The sequence below is a fragment of the Anolis carolinensis genome, chromosome 5 (genome assembly GCF_035594765.1).
Source record: "Anolis carolinensis isolate JA03-04 chromosome 5, rAnoCar3.1.pri, whole genome shotgun sequence".
Classification (NCBI taxonomy): Eukaryota; Metazoa; Chordata; class Lepidosauria; order Squamata; family Dactyloidae; genus Anolis; species Anolis carolinensis.
In genome coordinates, this window is record NC_085845.1 from 171,911,617 (window position 1) to 171,931,907 (window position 20,291).

General features: G+C 41.3%; 1 protein-coding gene and 1 long non-coding RNA gene across 4 annotated transcripts; one reads left to right on the top strand and one right to left on the bottom strand.

Moving 5' to 3' along the window:
- Window positions 1–1,095: 1,095 nt before the first annotated feature.
- tab1 (TGF-beta activated kinase 1 (MAP3K7) binding protein 1) lies at window positions 1,096–19,831 on the bottom strand. Of its 3 annotated transcripts, none has more exons than XM_008110713.3 (11): window positions 19,698–19,830; window positions 18,001–18,137; window positions 17,346–17,499; window positions 16,415–16,501; window positions 15,999–16,137; window positions 15,579–15,692; window positions 6,536–6,647; window positions 6,273–6,417; window positions 4,547–4,769; window positions 3,552–3,708; window positions 1,096–1,780 (listed from the first exon to the last, which is right to left on the bottom strand). In XM_008110713.3, exons 1-11 carry the CDS (start codon window positions 19,728–19,730, stop codon window positions 1,576–1,578), a joined length of 1,506 nt encoding a protein of 501 aa, XP_008108920.2. In that variant the 5' UTR covers window positions 19,731–19,830; the 3' UTR covers window positions 1,096–1,575. The 3 variants fall into 3 exon arrangements, 2 of the variants coding, with proteins under 2 accessions (XP_008108920.2, XP_062838992.1); XM_062982922.1 differs by lacking the exon at window positions 19,698–19,830 and adding an exon at window positions 19,323–19,341; XR_010006845.1 differs by having other exon boundaries at window positions 1,639–1,780; window positions 4,536–4,769; window positions 19,698–19,831.
- Window positions 10,314–16,582, top strand: LOC134299620 (uncharacterized). Its single transcript, XR_010006846.1, has 2 exons — window positions 10,314–10,924; window positions 16,300–16,582. It is a non-coding gene; the product is annotated as an uncharacterized LOC134299620 (long non-coding RNA).
- Window positions 19,832–20,291: the final 460 nt, after the last annotated feature.

The window sequence follows — 20,291 nt, forward strand, 5'->3', positions numbered from 1 at the left end:
AAGGTGTTCTGTGTAGATAGGACTTGCCAGTCTAAGTCATAAGTTCTCCCCCTATGGCAGAGTCCCACTGCTGCCCCATCCTCCCAGTACATTCTGACCAGTTTGATATTGGAAAGAAACCACTTCAAATCTTGACAAACTTTACTGGTTCAATCTCTCATGTGGTTTTTCATCCAGTCTATGCCTGCCACCTGACAGCATCTTTTTGTAAAGTGGCCCTAGAAGTGCCACGTAAAGGCACCATAGAAATCTCTTAAGTAAATACATGATCCCAGGGAAGCATTTCCAAAACAAGACGCAGAACTTGATACTAAACTTTAGCAGCCCCAGATACAAGCTCCCAGCCATTCTTTTATATGTATTACATTTATTGCCAGCCTTCCAACTCCCCACAGAGCTAACATCAGCAGATTTTATGGATGAAGGATGGTGGTTTCAAGGCTTGGTGCCATTAGGAGAAATAATTGGCTATGAATTATGCATTGTTCACCTTGGCCTACCATAGAACTAGGAAAGTAGCTGTCACACAAAATACTAAGCATTATTTCTTCAACCCCACAAGACAAATGCTAAGTATTTGCTACTTAATGTTCTCAAAATGTCATCCACAAAGAACATGTCCTGGTTCTCAATTGTACATTTTTAGAACAGGACAGGTGCTGTTGACCTACTATTAGCTACAAAGGCAGTAACTGCTTGGAGATGTAGGCCCAGCAACCAAAGAAATAACTAACAGGGCACATGCTCTCCAATTTCTTGTTTATGTATCTTTTGATTGTTTTATCTTCAAAGGAATGGAGTCTTTTAGTAAGCCAGCTAGAAGGCAGAACATAGGTTAGATTCCTTTCCAAGCTACACTCAGACTTCCTGTCCCATCTGTCCCCAAATTAGGCACAATGAGGCACACTATAGCTGGGGACAAGTGGTTACCAAAAAAAGTACTGAAAGGGTTAATTTCAGATCGTACCAATCCTGGAAATGAAACCTGAGCTGACTCTAATAGACACCTGCTTGAGTAGATCTGTATTTGTCCTATTCTCCCACAAAGTGACTGTTTCATGAATTCCAAGATGACCGGCACCAGTTTGCTGAGGATTTCATTTGCTCTGTGGTTTATTTCAGTTCTAATATTCACTTCACCAAAAAAGGCAAGAGGAGCACCTATAAGTTACAGTTTATTCTGCAAAACAGAGGTATCTTCCATGGAGTGAAAACATCATTATCTTGATGCTGTATTTCCAGACTGCAACCTTGGAACAGCCATGCACACTCATAATGTTCGGGCCGTTGTGGCTGTTGTCTTCTCTGCAACACAGCCCTGATTCCTGATGAATACTAGGGATGAGGGAAGGGTCCACAACCCTCTCTAATGCCCACAGTGGAAGGATCTTTTAGAAGAGGGTAACATGTTTGATAACATGATAAGCAAAACTGTATCCATAACCTATCCAAACATTAGCTACATTTCTTCCAAAAGAGAATATGCTTTATGGCAGAATGCAGCTAGCCAGGCGACGAACTGTTTCTGCCTCATCGGGCACCATTTCCTCCACCTGATTGGTCTCTCTGTGTTTGTTACACAGCCAGTGCCCCTTGCTCACTGTGGTCCATGTTCCAGAGGCGGTAGAATTCTGCAAAGTCCACATAAGGCTCAACCCGCCCATCTTCATCTGGCTGGAGAGAATGAGAGGGACGGGAGCGGAAGAGGCCCCCATCTGAGCTTGAGCTGCTGCTCTGAGTGTGAGTATTGGTAGACTGGAGGGTCACTGTTGGGCTTTGACTGGGTTATGACCAAGAAGGAAAAACAAAAGAAAAACAGTCAGATGTTTAATTCAGTCAGCTCAAATGACACCCCTCTTTGCATATCAAACTGCTGAAACCCTTTTCCCAGTATTTCCTTTATCAAGAGCCTTTCTAGTAATTGAATGTTGGTGAGGAAATGTTCTCTTTGGAGATCTCTCCATCCTGACGCCCAACTTGGGTTAACACCTCTCAAATTTGGACTGGGGTAAAAGATAAAAGATAAAAGAAACACAATGGTGCAGAACAGTGCAGGGTGATGAGGAAATAAATGCATATGGTATATAGGAAAATATAAGTAGGTGGCAAGAAAATGGACTTTTCTGCTACTGTTTTCTCTCTGTGTACACATAAAACTATTTCTTTTCATGGTTTTCTGTGTTCCAACCCACTTGTACTTATTTATAAATCCTGGAGCGGGTTTTAGCAGAAAACATCCAAAGAGAGGAAGAGATGACATACATATGTGCAAATAGATGGACAGATAATTTATTTACAGTTATATAAGAACTGTGAAAGTCAGTGGGATGTAGTGGCTTGAGCATTAGGCTATAACTATGGGGACCAGGGTTCAAATCCCCGGTTTGACATGGAATCCACTGGGTGACTTTGGACAATCACATTCCCTCAACCTCAGAGGAAAGCAAAAACATTCCTTCTCTAAATAAATTTTGCCAAGAAAACTCCATGACAGGCCAATATTAAGATCATCGTAAGTCAAAAAATACTTGAAAGCGCATATCAACCATAATATAGGAACAGTACATTTTTGTATGGTTTTTGTCTCCTGACCCAACAAAACAGAGAATCACAACATTCTGACCTATGTTATTGAACTGCCAGGATATCATCTTAAATCAACTTTAAGCAATCTTAGTGCAGTTGCTTAATTTGTTCCTGGAAAAATATTAGAAGGTGGCAAACAATGTTTAGTTTTACTTCATCTCAAATCAGGGGGCATTAAACTCCACAGAATGTTTCAAGCACCCACTTAACTCCCAAATTTCACTGCCCGTTTTTGAACTCCTGATTTGAAGAGTGCCAGTAGCTCAGAGGCAAGCCATGTGCTTTGTACAAAGATCCCAATTCCTTTCTGAGTCTTCAATGACAAGGGAAGCAGGTGCTGTAAAAGACCTCTAGTTTGACTGCTTAGGGAGCTGCAGTTAGCCACAAAGACAAAGCAAAGCCAGATGGACCAGTTGTCTGATTCAGGGTTGGGCAATTTTAGAACCACATGGAGAATTTTTCCAAATATCCCTTGGAAAAGTGTACTGTTGACAGTGCTTCTCAAATGCTTCCTATAAGGTGGTTAAGGGATGAGGATGTAAGATGGGATTCCTTACACCATTGCACACCTATGGAATCATGCATGTTATACTCCAGGACCCACTAATTCCCTGTGGAGGATGAAGGCTGCTCTGATGATACCCTTCCCCCCTACTTTTCCCCCCAGTGCAGTTGTTTGTTTACTAGAAATAGTCCAAAACAACCTCAAAATGTCTGAACTATCCAGCATTGGAATAGGCAAAAGTCACACTGTTTAGAAATTGCTATGGTGGCATAGAATTATGCAAGCAATATTCACATTTAGGTACAAACCTAAATTACAAAATATAAGCTACTCTATATGCAAAATTGAGAAGGCAACAATAATACAGAGTTGTAGAGAAAGTGAAATGCTGCTTTTGAAATGCTAGCTATAAGAATTAACAAGACCAAAATGGCACACAGTCTGTGCAAGGGACACTTACTTAGTGAGGGTGGGTGTAGCTTCATCCAACGTGGAGCTGCTATGAGCACCATTGACCATTTGACCTTGGGAAGGCATGACAAGGGATAGTGTTACGCTGGTCTTGCTTGTACTTTGGGCACTGGAGTATGGCACCGATACAGGATAAACACGACCACCTGAAGTTGTGGAATAAAATGACACTGACACAAAGGTGGCTGAAGGGCTAAGCCCCACCCTACAGCTTCTCATACATATGACACGTTATCATTGCCGCTGTTGGCAACAATGATCCTGAAAATCAATAAGGAAGGCTTACACAGGAAAGGGGACACATCTGGCTATCCAGAAGCTTTAGAATGACCCTAAAACTATCTGGAGCTTTACTAAATTTTGTCAAATTGCACTGCTAGTGCAAGGACAGCTAACTGCAGTGTATCTAGGACTAATATTTTGTTCCTGGAGACCACATGAGCCAAAAAAAAGGAAAGGAGGGGTAACCAAAATAAGTGTCTAGAAGTCCACTTCTGGTTTTGGAGGAAGCATATTTTCTGTTAAGAGTGCAAAGAGGAAAGAGTCCTGCAGCCTATGCAAGATGAATTACGGAAGCTGCAAGCCAGGGCAATTCTCTCTTGGCAGTACAGCAAGTTCGGAAAGGCTGAACGTTGCAAGAAGAGCCTTGCAGGGGCTGTATTCACTCCCAGGGCTGGACTTTGTCTGCTGATGCCCTACTGCCTTGCTTTCACACTATAAAACATTGTTTTTCAGACAGAGTTTGGATCTCATTCCTGGTCCCCCTCCCCAATGCTTATTGGAAGCAAGGAAGAATCAGTGCTTGCATAAAGTTATTAGCAAGAGAGGGGAGTCTAAAAAACCCTGTTCTTTGTTTTCACTTCTCTGTAGCATTTTTTGGTCAATGTACTCAAGCCTTTTGTTTCCATCTCACATATATTTTCTATTTTCTCCCTCCCACTCACTTTTTCTCTGACACAGACATACGCTTTACCTCCCGCATACCTTGCGTTGGGGTGAGAGTGGGCTGGCTCATCTCACCCAGCGGGTACCCAAAATTCCTCACCAGCAGAGTCATGTCCTCGTGCCGAGAACAGAACTTGGACCGTTCACCACCACTGGCATATGTATCACAGTGAATGCGCTTGACTCGATCCACAACTGCTTGAGCCACAGCATCCAGTGAAGTTTGTTTAGCAAATTCTGTGGCAATCATGGCCGCAATCTCCTGGAAGTTAGTTGAGAAAAGATCTCAGAACTGTCGGTCACAAGAATGTGTGGTCCTTCAAATGTTATCTCAGCCATGTAGGACTTGTTGCTCCTCTGCAGCTGGAGTGACGTTTCAATGACTAGGCTGGCTGGAAAGCTCCCAACCATGGAAGTGATACCTCACTAAAAGTAGTATGCACATGCTTCTGACTAATTCCAAGGAAAGGTGGTGCACAATCAGGCCCTGCCTACATGAATGGGCTCTTTAAATAGTATCACAGCTATGCAGAAGCTGCACAGACAGAACTCCTAAACACTAGGAAAAATTTGAAGAGGATCTAATAGCAAACTTGTTTTCTGCTCCTCTGGAGACTAGGACAAGGATCAAGGGATTCAAATTGTAGGGGGGGGGGTTCATCTAAGTGTCAGAAAGAACTTCCTGACAGTAAGAACTGTTTGGCTGTGGAATATGCTGTATCGCAGGGTGGAAGAGTCTCTTTTTCTGGAGGTTTGTAAACAGAGGCTGGATGGCCATTTGTCAAAGGTGCCTTGATTGTGTTTTCCTACATTGTAGAGGGTTGGACTGGATAGCCTTCATGGATTCTTCTAATTCTATTAGTCTAAATAATCTTTCTGAGGCTGTAATAGAGAGACTGAATAAGAAGGAAGGCTGCTTCTGTCAATATAATGAAAAGGCTTTTTGGCTCCTCACTATGGTCTTTCCTCTCCACCCCTTTTCTTTGTGTGTGTTGTGGCTTTTTTTAAAGCCTATTGCCCTACAGGTAGGATTAATCCTTCTAAACTGATTCTATTCAAGCTCCCCCAAGAACCCTTTTTAGGTAAGGAATGGAGTAACAATGCTATAAAGAAAACATACATTTTAAAAATCTACAGGGGAACCCTAGAAGTGAAAGCCAACATTGCTTTACTGGGCAGTTTGAAAGAAATTTTCTGGTGATTCAGAGAGAAATCATTCATAGCACTTCGATAAACAAGCAGCCTTTCCATTGCCCTTGATTAGCAAAGGAAAGGGGAAACTTGAGGTAGTAACCAGCTTAAAACCGATTTTTCTTTCTGTAGATGTTGAAAAATTAGAATTAAAAATAATTTCCCTTGCTTCATTCTCTCCCTATTAGATCAGTGGGAACTAAGACAAGGATACAACAGCCATTATTGTGACAGATTCAGTTGTCAGGATCCAATCAAACAGGTCAAAAATGCTCCAGGGTTGGGGAAGGAATGGAGAAAATGCTTAATCTGGGGAAATAGTATAGCTTCTTGGAAAAGGGAAGTTCTGTCAACTCTTCTGCCTTCTCACCTAGTTTAGATTTTGTGAACTTGTAGCTGCTGGACATGTTCATCTCCACAGGCAATCAGTGGAGATAATGGGCATGGAGAGCATAAACTGATTGTGGAACAAATTGGTCCATATATCGAAAATCATTACCTACAGATACAAGCTATTTGGGGGAAAAACCATGCAATGCAAAAGAGGAATTAAGAACTGCTCTGGAGTTCCAACCTGATTGGCTTGCCCTGGCCCATGAGCTGCTTCCAGTGCTTTGTAGAGTCCTTCCGACATCAGAACAAGAAAGCCTGTGACTCCATCCAGTGGTTGGCCTCGGTGGATTTCAGGCTCTGCTATGACTGGCTTGGATTTTGCAGCACTTCAAAAAAAAAAAAAAAAAAGGAAAAAAGTTACTACTGGACAAAGTAACAGATAAGGGACTCACGCCCTCAAGGAAAAAAAGAAGCTACAAAAATATGTAGAGGTTCTTGCCTCACCTTAGAAGTTCAATGTCACTGTAGCCATATTTAACCTTATAATCCCCGATACGCCGGGTACTTTCCTGCCCACATATGGTGCCCACTTGCTTCAATTTCGCTGCATCCAAGCCTGTCAAGAAAAATACCAACTTACTCACTTTAGTACACATTCTAGGTGACCCATTTTTCCATGTCAAAACAAAACAAAAAAACCAACTAATTAGACCAGGGGTCCCCAAACTAAGGCCCGGGGGCCACACGCGGCCCATCGAAGCCATTTATCCGGCCCCCGGCCCCTCCCTCGCCCGGTGTGTGCCTTCCAGAGTTTTTCTTGTTTATAATAGTATTCGAATTAGTATTTAATTAATAATTAATTATCAAGGGGAGTGCTTTCCTAGTGCTTTTGGTGCAAAAAGGCAGAAAGGGGCTGGACTAAATGGCGCAAGGGGTCTCTTCCAATCCTCTTTTTTATTATTTTTATTATTATTATTATTACTATTATTGACACAAAGACACAGTATATATGCAAACAAGCAAAGACAGCAAACAAGATATATATGCTGGATTTTGTATCATAAAATCACAAGTTCCCAAGCATTTAGGGATGTGTGATGTATTATTATTATTTATTATGACACAGCAAACAAGATGATGATGATGATGATTATTATTATTATTATTACAGTAGAGTCTCACTTATCCAACACTCGCTTATCCAATGTTCTGGATTATCCAACGCATTTTTGTAGTCAATGCTTTCAATATATCGTGATATTTTGGTGCTAAATTCATAAATCCAGTAATTTCTACATAGAATTTCTGCGTATTGAACTACTTTTTCTGCCAAATTTGTTGTCTAACATGATGTTTTGGTGCTTAATTTGTGAAATCATAACTTAATTTGATGTTTAATAGGCTTATCCTTAATCCCTCCTTATTATCCAACATATTCGCTTATCCAACGTTCTGCTGGTCCGTTTATGTTGGATAAGTGAGACTCTACTGTATCGTGATATTTTGGTGCTAAATTCATAAATCCAGTAATTTCTACATAGAATTACTGCGTATTGAACTACTTTTTCTGCCAAATTTGTTGTCTAACATGATGTTTTGGTGCTTAATTTGTGAAATCATAACTTAATTTGATGTTTAATAGGCTTATCCTTAATCCCTCCTTATTATCCAACATATTCGCTTATCCAACATTCTGCTGGCCCGTTTATGTTGGATAAGTGAGACTCTACTGTATTAACAACATTGAGGCTGGGTGGCCATCTGTCAGGGGTGCTTTCCTTGTGCTTTTGGTGCACAAAGGTAGAAGGGGGTGGGACTAAATGGCCCAAGGGGTGTCTTCTAACTTTCTTTATTATTTTATTATGATTGTTATTAACATTGAGGCTGTATTTGTTCCCGTTTGGCTTTTTTTAACTTCAAAATAAGAGATGTGCAGTGTGCATAGGAATTTGTTTATAGTTTTTTTTTCAACTACAGCCTGGCCCTCCAACGATCTGAGGGACCGTGAACTGGCCCCCTCTTTAAAAAGTTTGGGGACCCCTGAATTAGACAAAGGGAAGCTAATGAAGTAAGATATCAATAAGCAGTGTAGGATAAGAGACTAGATTTTCATTCATCAGAAGGAATGGATACTTGGGGCATTCCTTCTTTGTCCTATTAGGCTTCACTGCTAGACTAGATCTTCATTTGAAAGAACTGAATTGGGGAAGGTTGGGAATTAGGAAAAAAAACAATATTTAAAGAACGAAGGTCTACTTTATCAGATTCATGAAATGTTATCCACAGTTGGCAAAAATGTTTTTTTTTTAAAAAAATCTGGACCCATTTTGTTGTTGTTGTGTGCCTTTAAGTCATTTCCAGCATAAGGTAACTCTAAGGCAACCCTACTGCAAGATTTCCATAGCAAGATTTGTTCAGAGGGAATTTTCCTTTGCCTTCCTCTCAGAATGAGAGTGGGACTTGCCAAGGATCACCCAGTAGGTTTCCATGGCCAAGTGGGGATTGAAACCCTAGTCCAATGCCTACTACACCATTCTGCTCCTACTGGTGTGTGCACATATCTCTGTTTATACTACTACTACTACTACTACTACTTATTAGTATTATGACCCACTCCCCCCCTAGCCTGGCATCTTCTAGATCTATGGAACTACAATGCACATCTACTGAGCAAGAAAACCAATGATCATTCTGGCTGAGAATAATGGGAGTGGCAATTTCAGTAGTGCATAGGGTTAGGAAGGCTGAGTAATGTCACAGCCAATGTGTTGATCCTGTTGTTTTTTTTCCATTTTAGAACTGTTCCATATTTTAAAAACTCCTTACATGTTTTTAAAAATTAATATTAATTTCTGGGGAAAAAATCTTAAGTCTTACCATATCTATACAAATGCTGATAATTAATAATTTTCAGCTGATCCCAATAAAATATGTTGTGCTACTGTTTGTTCTTTAATATTTAAGATGTTTGTCTGTATTGTAGGTTTTGCGTAAGCACTAATTCCACAAAACTCGTTTGGGGTCTCTTAATCAACATGTGGTGCGAAGCCCACAGCAGAAAACCGTTGATTTGATCAGAGAAACAAATGGCTAAATAATTTTATGTTAAATTAATTATAGCACACCAGTTATTAACAGAGGCTCAGAAGATTACCTTCTAGAAGATAGCTACTGCAAAACAGCCAAAATAACCTAAAGAAGGGGTTCTCACACTTTTTCAGCTGCAGAGCTCTTTTTGAAGTGAAAGTTTCTCATGGAGCCCCCAAAAATGTTTATATATTATATTATATATACTCTGTATGTATGTGTATGTGTGTGTGTATCTATCTATCTTTCGCAGGCATGGGCAAACATTTTGACCAACATAACTTAACAGTATTTCAGTGGAAGACCCAGGAGTCATCCAGTCCAACCCCCTTCTGCCATGCAGGAAAAGCACAGCCAAAGCACCCCAAACAGATAGCTACCCAGCCTTTGTAATAACAACAGCAACAGCAGCAACAACAACAACTTCTACTACTACTAGCAAAACCCCCAGGTGCCATCCAGTTCTACTCCCTTCTGCAGTGCAGGAAAAGCACAATGTTGCAATCCCAGGTGACAGCAGAATTGACGAAAAGCAACTGGAAAAGCTGACATGATACAAGGATTTAGAGATCGAACTCCAAAGACTCTGGCACAAGCCAGTAAAAGTGGTCCCAGTGGTGATTGGCACACTGGATTCAGTGTCTGAAGACATTGGCCAGCACTTGAAAACAATTGATGCCGACAAAATGTCAGCTACAAAAGGCCACTCTACTCGGATCTGCACACATTATTAACCAATACATCACATAGTCTTAGACACTTGGGAAGTGTCCACCATGTGATCCAATTCAACAGCCAGCATAGTGATCTTGTTTGCTGTGTACTAATCTTGTTGTGTATCAAATATTAATAATAATAACTGCAGAAACCCCAGGGGCCATCCAGCTCAACTCTCTTCTGCTGTGCAGGAAAAGTACAATCAAAGCATCCTCAACAGATGGCCACCCAGCCCTAATAATAATAACAACAACAACAACAACAACAACAACAACAACAACAACAAGAGCAGAAACCCCGGGAGCCATCCAGTTCAACTCCCTTTTGCAGTTGGGGGGGGGGAGGGGGAGGGAGGGAGGGAGAGGGAGAGAGATGGCTGGAGTTGCATGTAAAAAATGTAACTGTTCCAAATTAAATTTAAGAACAAACCTACAGAACCTATCTTGTTTGTAACTTGGGGACTGCAGTATTCCTTGCCTAAGAAAGCATTGTGAAGTCACAGTGTTGCCATGTTGACAGTTGTCTTGAAGGCACATACACACTGATTATAGTACTGTCTGTGGCTTTGCTTAGGATATGTCACTTCTCCCAATCTTTCCTAGAGTTAAAAGCCATTAAATGTTTTGTTTCTTGAGAAAGTTAAACAAAGAAACAGAGATGAGGTGCCATTCTTTTATCCTGACAGTATCATCTACTTCCCAAGCCAAGAAAAACAAAATAACTTTGAGAAGGGATATAGGAAACAACATAGCTCAAACAAAGTCTGATTAGCAATTAATGCTGAACCCTATTTAATTGTAAACCAGCTCAAAGTAGGGTGAAGTTTTTTTTCAAATGGGTGAGTCAATATTTCAGGCACAGCTGCAAGTTCGGCCCTTTTCTATTGATACAGCCCTTCATGGTACTTTTTAATCACCTGTACATCATTTTTACATAGCGGTCTGACCAGATTAGTCCTTTTAGTCAATTCCAAGATCTCTGAGCTAGTTTTAATACCCAACTTTACAGCAACCTAAACAATCTTCACTTGAGATGCAGCTTAGCCATGGACACAACAACCTAAGCAAAATCAGTGATTCTGCGTCAATGGTAAGAAATGAATTTAAATTGCTCCTATCCTAATTCAGTGTAGCGCCTTCTGCATGCAGAATTTCTATTTTCAAAACAAACACTGTGCAAAGCCACAAGTGTTTCCTAGACTGAAAATCAATGTAAGTGATTTCCCAGGCTGATTTTTCTATTGTTCGTCACTCAGAGAATTCCAACAGTGTTTATAGGAAACATCTGCCTTCAAACACTGTTTGATATAAGGATTTTTGGACGGCACTAATGATTTCAAAACAAAGAATCAGCAGAACTTAGGGGTGACCTGCCAGGCTCCCAGCAGTGGTTATAAAAGACAGCAACCCATCTCACTTGAGGGTGGAGATGGAATATAGAAAACAATTCAATTTGGGAAACAGTTTTCATATAAATTATTGCAATGACTTCTAATCTGGATCCAGGCTGACAGCACCCATTTTCTGGATTCTAATCTAAACTACCTACTACAACAGACTCCAAAAGCCAAATACTGTGAAGAACCAATACAGCATAGTACTAAATACGTTTGAAAACTGAATAGATCTTGGAAAAAGCTCTGTTCTGTATTCAAAAGCAATTTTTATTGGGAGATTCTGAAGGATGTACTTCAAGAATATAACCTTTTCAAGGTGCTGATTACAAGATCTAATGCTCAGTTCTCATAATTCATCTGAAAGGATCAGATAGGAAGTGATATGGTAACACATTATTGGTCAGAGCGGACAGTGCTGGGTATCAATGCATCAACAAAGTGGTTCAGAAGAAAGCAGGTTCCTATGTCGCAATGTTTCCTCAGCAGCAACAGAACAAGACTAATTTGCTTCAGTCATTATGGCAGACATCCTGACAGGCTGAACTGTACCATTCAGTTGCCTATGGGTACCTGCTGTGAAGGGGAAAAACAAAGCCTCTATACATACCAGCCTGCACAGCTTGGGCTATCAACAGTACTTTCCCAATACTAGCACTAAACAAACTTTATCAGAATGTAAATGCCGCCTGCCAAATGTCAACTGAACTGTGTCAAGCAAAGAATGAGAAAACTAATTTCATTTCTCATCGAGCTCACTGCTGCTTAGAAGAGTCAAGCAAGAGATGAAGGCTGATCAAGTGAGAAATGAGGTGACCATGTTTTCCCTCTCCACAACTATAGATTCTGAAATAACAAAGCCTTGCCCGCTGATGAAAAGGTGTCACTCCGAGGAGGGGGAAAAATCACCTGTTGTCACCGTTTGTCCTTCAAACATCCCCTTTTTATTTTCCAAATACACACAATTGGGCTACAGCTTTGGAGGCAGTACTTGTTTGCCTTCTTCTTTTGTGACTTGAAAGCACAAAACTTCAGGCCCTCTAATCTTTCTGCAATGCAGATCGCATCATCCCCTACATAGCTTTGTGATACTAAATTGCCCTCCACTACTCAAATCTCTTGCAATTTCAGCAGAGGACAGCTTCCTTATCGGAACCCCTATATGCGTAATTCAAACAAGAAGGACATGCACATGAATGGCACTCTGGCTGGTCACTTGTCCTTGCCTCCAAGTTTGGAACTTCTTTTTTCCAGAATGCTGTTCCCAGCTCTGGCCCTTGAGTATTCAACTGGAGGCTGTGACCAACAGTGCTGTGGAATTCAAAGAGACAATGGAGGGCGAAAAGGAGAAATATGTCAAGAGGAAGGCGCATCAAGCCAACCGGGACCAGAACCACCTTCCACCTGAAAATCGATGTCCTCACTGCGAAAGAACATGGAGATCAAAAATAGGTCTCAACAGTCACCTATGGACCCACCGCCAAGACCCTACACTTGAAAGGCAATCATACTTGGACACGAGTGATCGCAGATGATGGTGATCTTGGAAAGCAATAGTGGGCTCAAAATTAAGAAGGAAGTTATCATGCACAAGAAGTGGAAAAGGGGAGAAATCACCAAAGAAGAATTCAAACGTATAGCCAACACCTGTAGGGAAAAGGTTCGCAAGGCTAAAGCGCAAAATGAGCTCAGGCTTGCCAGGGACATAAAAAACAACAAAAAAGGCTTTTTTGCTTACGTTGGTAGAAAAAGGAAGAAAAAGGAGGCGATAGGGCCATTGCAAGGAGAAGATGGGGTGATGGCGACAGGGGACAGGGAAAAGGCAGAACTACTTAATGCCTTCTTTGCCTCGGTCTTCTCAGAAAAAGAAAGCCATCTTCAACCTCAGCAACACGGAATGGACGAAGGATTGGGGGAAATCCAACCCCAAATAGGGAAACAAGTTGTCCAGGAACACTTGGGCTCTCTAAACGAATTCAAGTCCCCAGGGCCAGATCAGCTACACCCAAGAGTACTGAAGGAACTAGCGGAAGTTATTTCAAAACCACTGGCAATTATCTTCGAGAGTTCTTGGAGAACGGAAGAAGTCCCAGCAGATTGGAGGAGGGCGAATGTGGTCCCTATCTTCAAGAAGGGAAAAAAGAACGACCCAAACAATTACCTCACATCAATACCAGGCAAAATTCTGGAAAAGATCATTAAGGAAGTGGTCTGCGAACACTTAGAAACAAATGCGGTCATTGCTAATAGTCAACATGGATTTACCAAAAACAAGTCATGCCAGACTAATCTGATCTCTTTTTTCGATAGAGTTACGAGTTGGGTCGATACAGGGAATGCTGTGGATGTAGTGTACCTGGATTTCAGTAAGGCCTTCGACAAAGTCCCCCACGACCTTCTGGCAAACAAACTAGTAAAATGTGGGCTAGACAAAACTACGGTTAGGTGGATCTGTAATTGGCTAAGCGAACGAACCCAAAGGGTGCTCACCAATGCGTCATCTTCATCATGGAAAGAAGTGACAAGTGGAGTGCCGCAGGGCTCCGTCCTGGGCCCGGTTCTGTTCAACATCTTTATTAACGACTTAGACGAAGGGTTAGAAGGCACGATCATCAAGTTTGCAGACGACACAAAACTGGGAGGGATAGCTAACACTCCAGAAGACAGGAGCAGAATTCAAAACGATCTTGACAGACTAGAGAGATGGGCCAAAACTAACAAAATGAAGTTCAACAGGGACAAATGCAAGATACTTCACTTCGGCAGAAAAAATGGAAATCAAAGATACAGAATGGGGGACGCCTGGCTTGACAGCAGTGTGTGCGAAAAAGACCTTGGAGTCCTCGTGGACAACAAGTTAAACATGAGCCAACAATGTGATGCGGCTGCTAAAAAAGCCAATGGGATTCTGGCCTGCATCAATAGGGGAATAGCGTCTAGATCCAGGGAAGTTATGCTCCCCCTCTATTCTGCCTTGGTCAGACCACACCTGGAATACTGTGTCCAATTTTGGGCACCACAGTTGAAGGGAGATGTTGACAAGCTGGAAAGCGTCCAGAGGAGGGCGACTAAAATGATTAAGGGTCTGGAGAACAAGCCCTATGAGGAGCGGCTTAAAGAGCTGGGCATGTTTAGCCTGCAGAAGAGAAGGCTGAGAGGAGACATGATAGCCATGTACAAATATGTGAAGGGAAGTCATAGGGAAGAGGGAGCAAGCTTGTTTTCTGCTGCCCTGCAAACTAGGACACGGAACAATGGCTTCAAAATACAGGAAAGGAGATTCCACCTGAACATCAGGAAGAACTTCCTCACTGTGAGAGCTGTTCGACAGTGGAACTCTCTCCCCGGGGCTGTGGTGGAGGCTCCTTCCTTGGAGGCTTTTAAGCAGAGGCTGGATGGCCATCTGTCGGGGGTGCTTTGAATGCGATTTCCTGCTTCTTAGCAGGGGGTTGGACTAGATGGCCCATGTGGTCTCTTCCAACTCTACTATTCTATGATTCTATGATTCTATGATGGCTGGATTTCTTCCAACATAAACATGAAAAAATAATGTGCAGTTAACCCTCCATATTAATGGCTTTGTCTTTTGTGGATTTGATAATTCATGAATTTGATTAAACTATTGTCCCTAGCAATATCTATGGCCTCCTGTCAACTCCCACTAAGAATCTAGACCAGGCATGGGCAAACTTCAGCCCTCCAGGTGTTTTGGACTTCAGCTGCCACAATTCCCAACAGCCAGTGAACTGGCTGGGAATTCTGGCAGTTGAAGTCCAAAAATACCTAGAGGGATGAAGTTTGCCCATGCCTGATCAAGACATTCCTAGATAGGGATTCTCTCATGGGAAAAAAGTTTTATTTGCAGCTATTCCATTTTGATGGAGGTTCTGTGTCCGCAACTCCAGCAAATTTGGGAGTCTAAACTGGAATTCCTTTGATCATGTATTTCTAAAAGCTACCTGCTCTTTCTTGCTGGGAATAGTGCTGGCTATATGTAAGAAAACAGAAATTAAAAATGGCACTTTAACTTGTCAATTATGAGTCATTTCTACACAACATTACTTTTAATTATGGATCATTTCTTAATGTGATGTTTGGCCATGTACCCACTATAGTGAGAAGATTGTAACTTATTCAGCACTTTGGCTTGTTGCTGCCCACCACAGAACCCACCCTATGTTCTAGCACAAGCATGAGCAAACTTCAGCCCTCCAAGTGTTTTGGACTTCAACTCCCACAATTCCGAACAGCCCTGCTTTAGCAGCATCTCCTCTTTTGGCTCAGCTATGGGTTGGGGCCCACCAGCCCTCTGGGCTTGCAACACAACTGTGTCTGAAGCATAACACTCACCCAATTGAGAAAAGCGAAACAGCTCATCTTCATTCTCTGTGGTGTGATCCATATTGAGCTGTGTCACTTGCAGTCCATCTACGGTAGATTTGCACAAGAGGGCACGGTTCGTTCCTGCACAGAAGGGGTGTAAGTTGTAAAGATGGAAAAGGAGACAAAGGAGGTACCAAGAAAACGAACACATGTCTTCAGAGCAACCTACCACAATTACCGATGACAAAACACTGAAGCCATGCTTGTGACAGCTCCATCTTTCCCCCATTTTAATGTTGAAGACTGAATTTTTTCAAGCAGACCCCAATGGCTCCTCAAAGAGGGAACTTTATCATCTCATACAAAAAATATGGAAATAATCCAAAGGCTCTAGTCTTCTTTGTTTAGAGCAGCACTTGTTAGCAAAAATGCTGACAGTAAACTCACCTACATTGGCGATATAGAGTTTGTTGTTCAAAATGACTGCCACAATAGCCATGGCTCCTCCAGAGATTTCTTTTTCTACAGCCTTCAACCGCTCTAAGATTTTCTGATACTGAGAGGGAAGCTGATGATGGGGGACTCCCTAGAACACAGGGTATGGAAATAAGTTGAAAAACTTTGTGGAGTATACTACACACACATAAAAGATTGTTGTTCTTTAGTGCCGGTATACAGTATTTCAGTGAATAAAGCCTTTGATAAAGTACACACACAAACACATTCTTCTTTTCCTCCTTGTCCTCAGTCTATTTTGAACCCACTGAAGTTTCTGAACTTCATGTATGCTTCCTTCCAAGAAGAAAATGAACTTGCTGCTCCCCAAATTCAGTAACATTTCTTGAAGAAAATGGAGAGGTTACCTCTGGCAACTGGGATTGCAGGCTGGCCTTCTCTGCCAAAGCATCATCAATTGACTCTAAGAAGCTCCGTTCCACCACGTCAAAAGCCTGAAAGTCACCAGGAGAAAGTCAGTACAAAATATATTAGAATAGACTTTGCATTAAAATGTATGTATTTTATATAAAAAACCCAATTCAGCTCAATAAATTAATTTGAAATGTGGTGCTGGGGAGGAATTTTACAGATACCGTGGAGTGCCAAAAACTCAAATAAATTGGTCCTGGATCTAATAAATCCTGAACTTTTAAAGAACCCTGAATGGTTAAACTGAGGGTTCCATACATTGAACATATAAAAATTATTTATTGGGGGGAGGGGAGAATGAAACATGCAGGGAAAGGTTGAAGTAAATATGGATGCAGAATACATTATAGGCAGATCAATACAAAAGGATGCCACAGATCTGAATTTGCGAGACCTGGACTGGGTTTGTTCATGGATCTCTTGGCAACGTCTCATTTAAGAGGCACAAAAGCAGCCTACAAGACGATGCATAACCAAATGTCTTCCTTCACATTATTTTAACACAGTGTATATTCCCCAGTACACATGTCACCAACGCCAAAAGGAATTTTATCACTGAGATTATTTTAGAGTCCGAGTTTTTTGAGTGTGCAAATCTTTTCCACTGCATCCATAGAGACCACAAGGGCCATTTGGTCCAACTTCCTGCCATGCAGAAACATTCAAAGACCCCTATTAGATGGCCATCCAGCCTCTGCTTAAAAACCCCCAGATTCCACCACATTCTGATTCACCATGACAGCCTCACAGACTACTATACTCCCCCATTATTTCTTCTACATCCACCCAAAAGTTCCCATTCTGAAGCTCAAAAAATGGAGGGATGCAGATTAGTTTCTGATGCCTTCCGAAAGGGAGCTCCATTACCTGCAGTAGAATTCTACGCACGTCAGCATCATCATGATCTGCATTCAGCTGGCCCAACAGGAGCTCTGCAGACAGCCTTTCTCCCACAAAATTAGTAATCCGGTTGCCATCATAACCATTGAAGACTCCATAGAGGTAGCAGTTGTTTTCGCTTCTGCCAAAGGAGGCAAAAGATAGGAAAGGCAGGTTAAGAGAGTGACATACATTGTGTGACCCAGGAGTAGCAAACTGGTGTACACACAGCACAAAATACATTACAGTAGAGTCTCACTTATCCAACATAAACTGGCCAGCAGAATGTTGGATAAGCAAAAATGTTGGATAATAAGGAGGGATTAAGGAAAAGCCTATTAAACGTCAAATTATGTTATGATTTTACAAATTAAGCACCAAAACATCATGTTTTACAACAAACTGACATAAAATCAATTCAATACATGGTAATGTTATGTAGTAATTACTATATTTACGAATTTAGCACCAAAGTATCTGAATGTATTGAAAACATTGACTACAAAAACACTGACTACTAAAAGGCAGACTGCGTTGGATAATAAGGTTGGATAAGCGAGACTTTATTGCACCAGGTGATAGAAGAGATAAGACTATCAGCATTGTTGACCAACTGTCCCTTTCATATTCACAGAGCCCTTACCTGAATTTCAACCAATTATCCTCTAAGGGGTGGATTTCTGTCCCCTTTCCATCTGCAGCATAGGAACGATTAGGAGCTGAACCCACACCCGAGAGTTGACAAAGAGGCAAGTCATCTGTCCAACTTGACAGCTGCTCCTGGGTAACAAACAAAAAACAAACCCCAATAAATTCCCAACAAAAGCAAAAGAGTCAATGATGATACACCAGTTGGAACATTCTCCTCTACATCAGGGAAGTGTAGGAAACTAGCTGATAAACTCTGATTGAGGTCTCTTTCATACTATACTATTATACTACTTTGATCTTTGATAGCAGTGTAATTGTATCCTACTGAATCACGTGATTTCATCAAATGGAATTGAGGGTAGCTAAAGTGGTATCAAAGTATTATGATTGCGTAGTGTGTTAGAGACCTGACTTTTCTTTTGTTTCAGAATTTATTCTCTGTCATAATTTTCATTTAATTGTATTCTTTATTGCATTACCCATTCAGATTGATCCTCTAGCTGTTACTATGTTGGTTCTAATTTTTTGTCCTCCATGAACCAAAATATACAAAATAAAAGTTTCTTTACAAAATGCATAGTAAGGCTATGGTTTCTGCCACACAGGGTTGTTTTTGAGTCTCCTTGTAGAGAGAAAAAGCGGGGTATAAATAAACATAATAACATGGATCTCTTAGAACACGGCTTTCCAAACATTTCATATTGGTGATACACTTTTTAGACATGCAACATGTCACAGCTGTGTGTCGCTTTGAATGGTATGGAGAGATATAAAGCGAGATATGCAAATAAATAAAAACAAAAATCACTAAGGGACTACAGTACCCTCAGTTAACCTGAACCCATGCTGGATTAATGTATTTTGCATGAGAGTTATGATTAAAAATAGGCCTAATACTATACTCCATACTACACCATATCATAAACCCTGTATTGACTTAATATTAATACTAAAATACAGTAATTAAAAGCAAATTCAAAGCAAATGATGACAAACTTAAAATAACCAAGTTTTAATATTAAACAGTTTTGCAAATGCAGTATGCAATTTCAAAAAAAATCATAGTTGTTCCAGTTACTTGAGTTCCAGTTAACTGAGAGTCAGGCCCAGGCTCCATCTACACTGCCATATAATCCAGTTTCCGAATCCAGATTATTGGTTTCTTGTCTTTAATTATTATTATATGGCAGTATAGATTCATATAATCCAGTTCAAAGCAAATAATTTTGAATTCAGAAACTGGATTATATGGCAATGTAGATCCAGGCCCTTTCACACTGCATTATTACACCGCCATGGTTCCGTTTTAATTACCATGGCAATAGCATATGGAATGATAGGGAAGGATATTGAGAGATCCCAGCCAGACAGATGCTTTGGTTCCTTGGTGAACTAGGAGCCTATGATGTTACCAAGGCAACTACAGCGGGCCCACAGGAGCCAGAATGTGAAAACGCCTTGGCACGCTATAGCTCTGTCTACATTGTCGAATTAATACAGTTTGACATCATTTTAAATGCCATGGCTCAATGCTTCGGAATCCTGGGAGTTCCCACCGTATATAGTCCCACAAAGAGGTCGAACTATCTGCAGAAAACAATGGAAACTCTCTCAAGCGCACACAGAAAATGGTATATTCTTTTTTCCACCCCTCTTCCCGGGTCCCAATGGTACGTTCCGGCTACTCACACTCTGCAGTAGACTCCTCCTCGCGGCCGCCATCTTTAAGCAGGAGCGACATCCTCCGCCTTTCTCCGGGTGAGAGAGGAAAGCAGCAAACTGCCAGAGCGTCCACCAGGTGACCACGCCCCCACAGAACGACATTTCCGCTTGAGTTGAACTCCTTCTTTGCGCACCCTAGCGAAGTGAAGGTGGTACTGCACGCCATCAACTCCTCATCTCTGGTCTTCTAGGTGTTTTGGACTTCAGCATCTGGAGAACTATAGTATTCCCAATCCCATCCATGACCTGAACCCTACTATTTTCCCCCGCTAGAGCAGGCCTAGTGAATGAAAGTTTAGATAAGTGTTGAATTTAATAATTAAGCAATGACAGTTAAAGTGGTATCAAACTGCATTAATTCTGCAGTGTAGATGCTTCCTTTGTTTCCATTCCAGTTTGTGAAAGATCACAGTAGTTTTCCTCGGCCTGCTCCTACATTTTGGAATATCTTCCCTGGTATGGTTGCCCTCTCAATGGCAGGTTAAAGGTCTTCCAATCTAGCCCTTGGAAACTGATTTCCAACCATAGCTTTTGGTGGTGGTGTATTGTATTTAGTCCTTA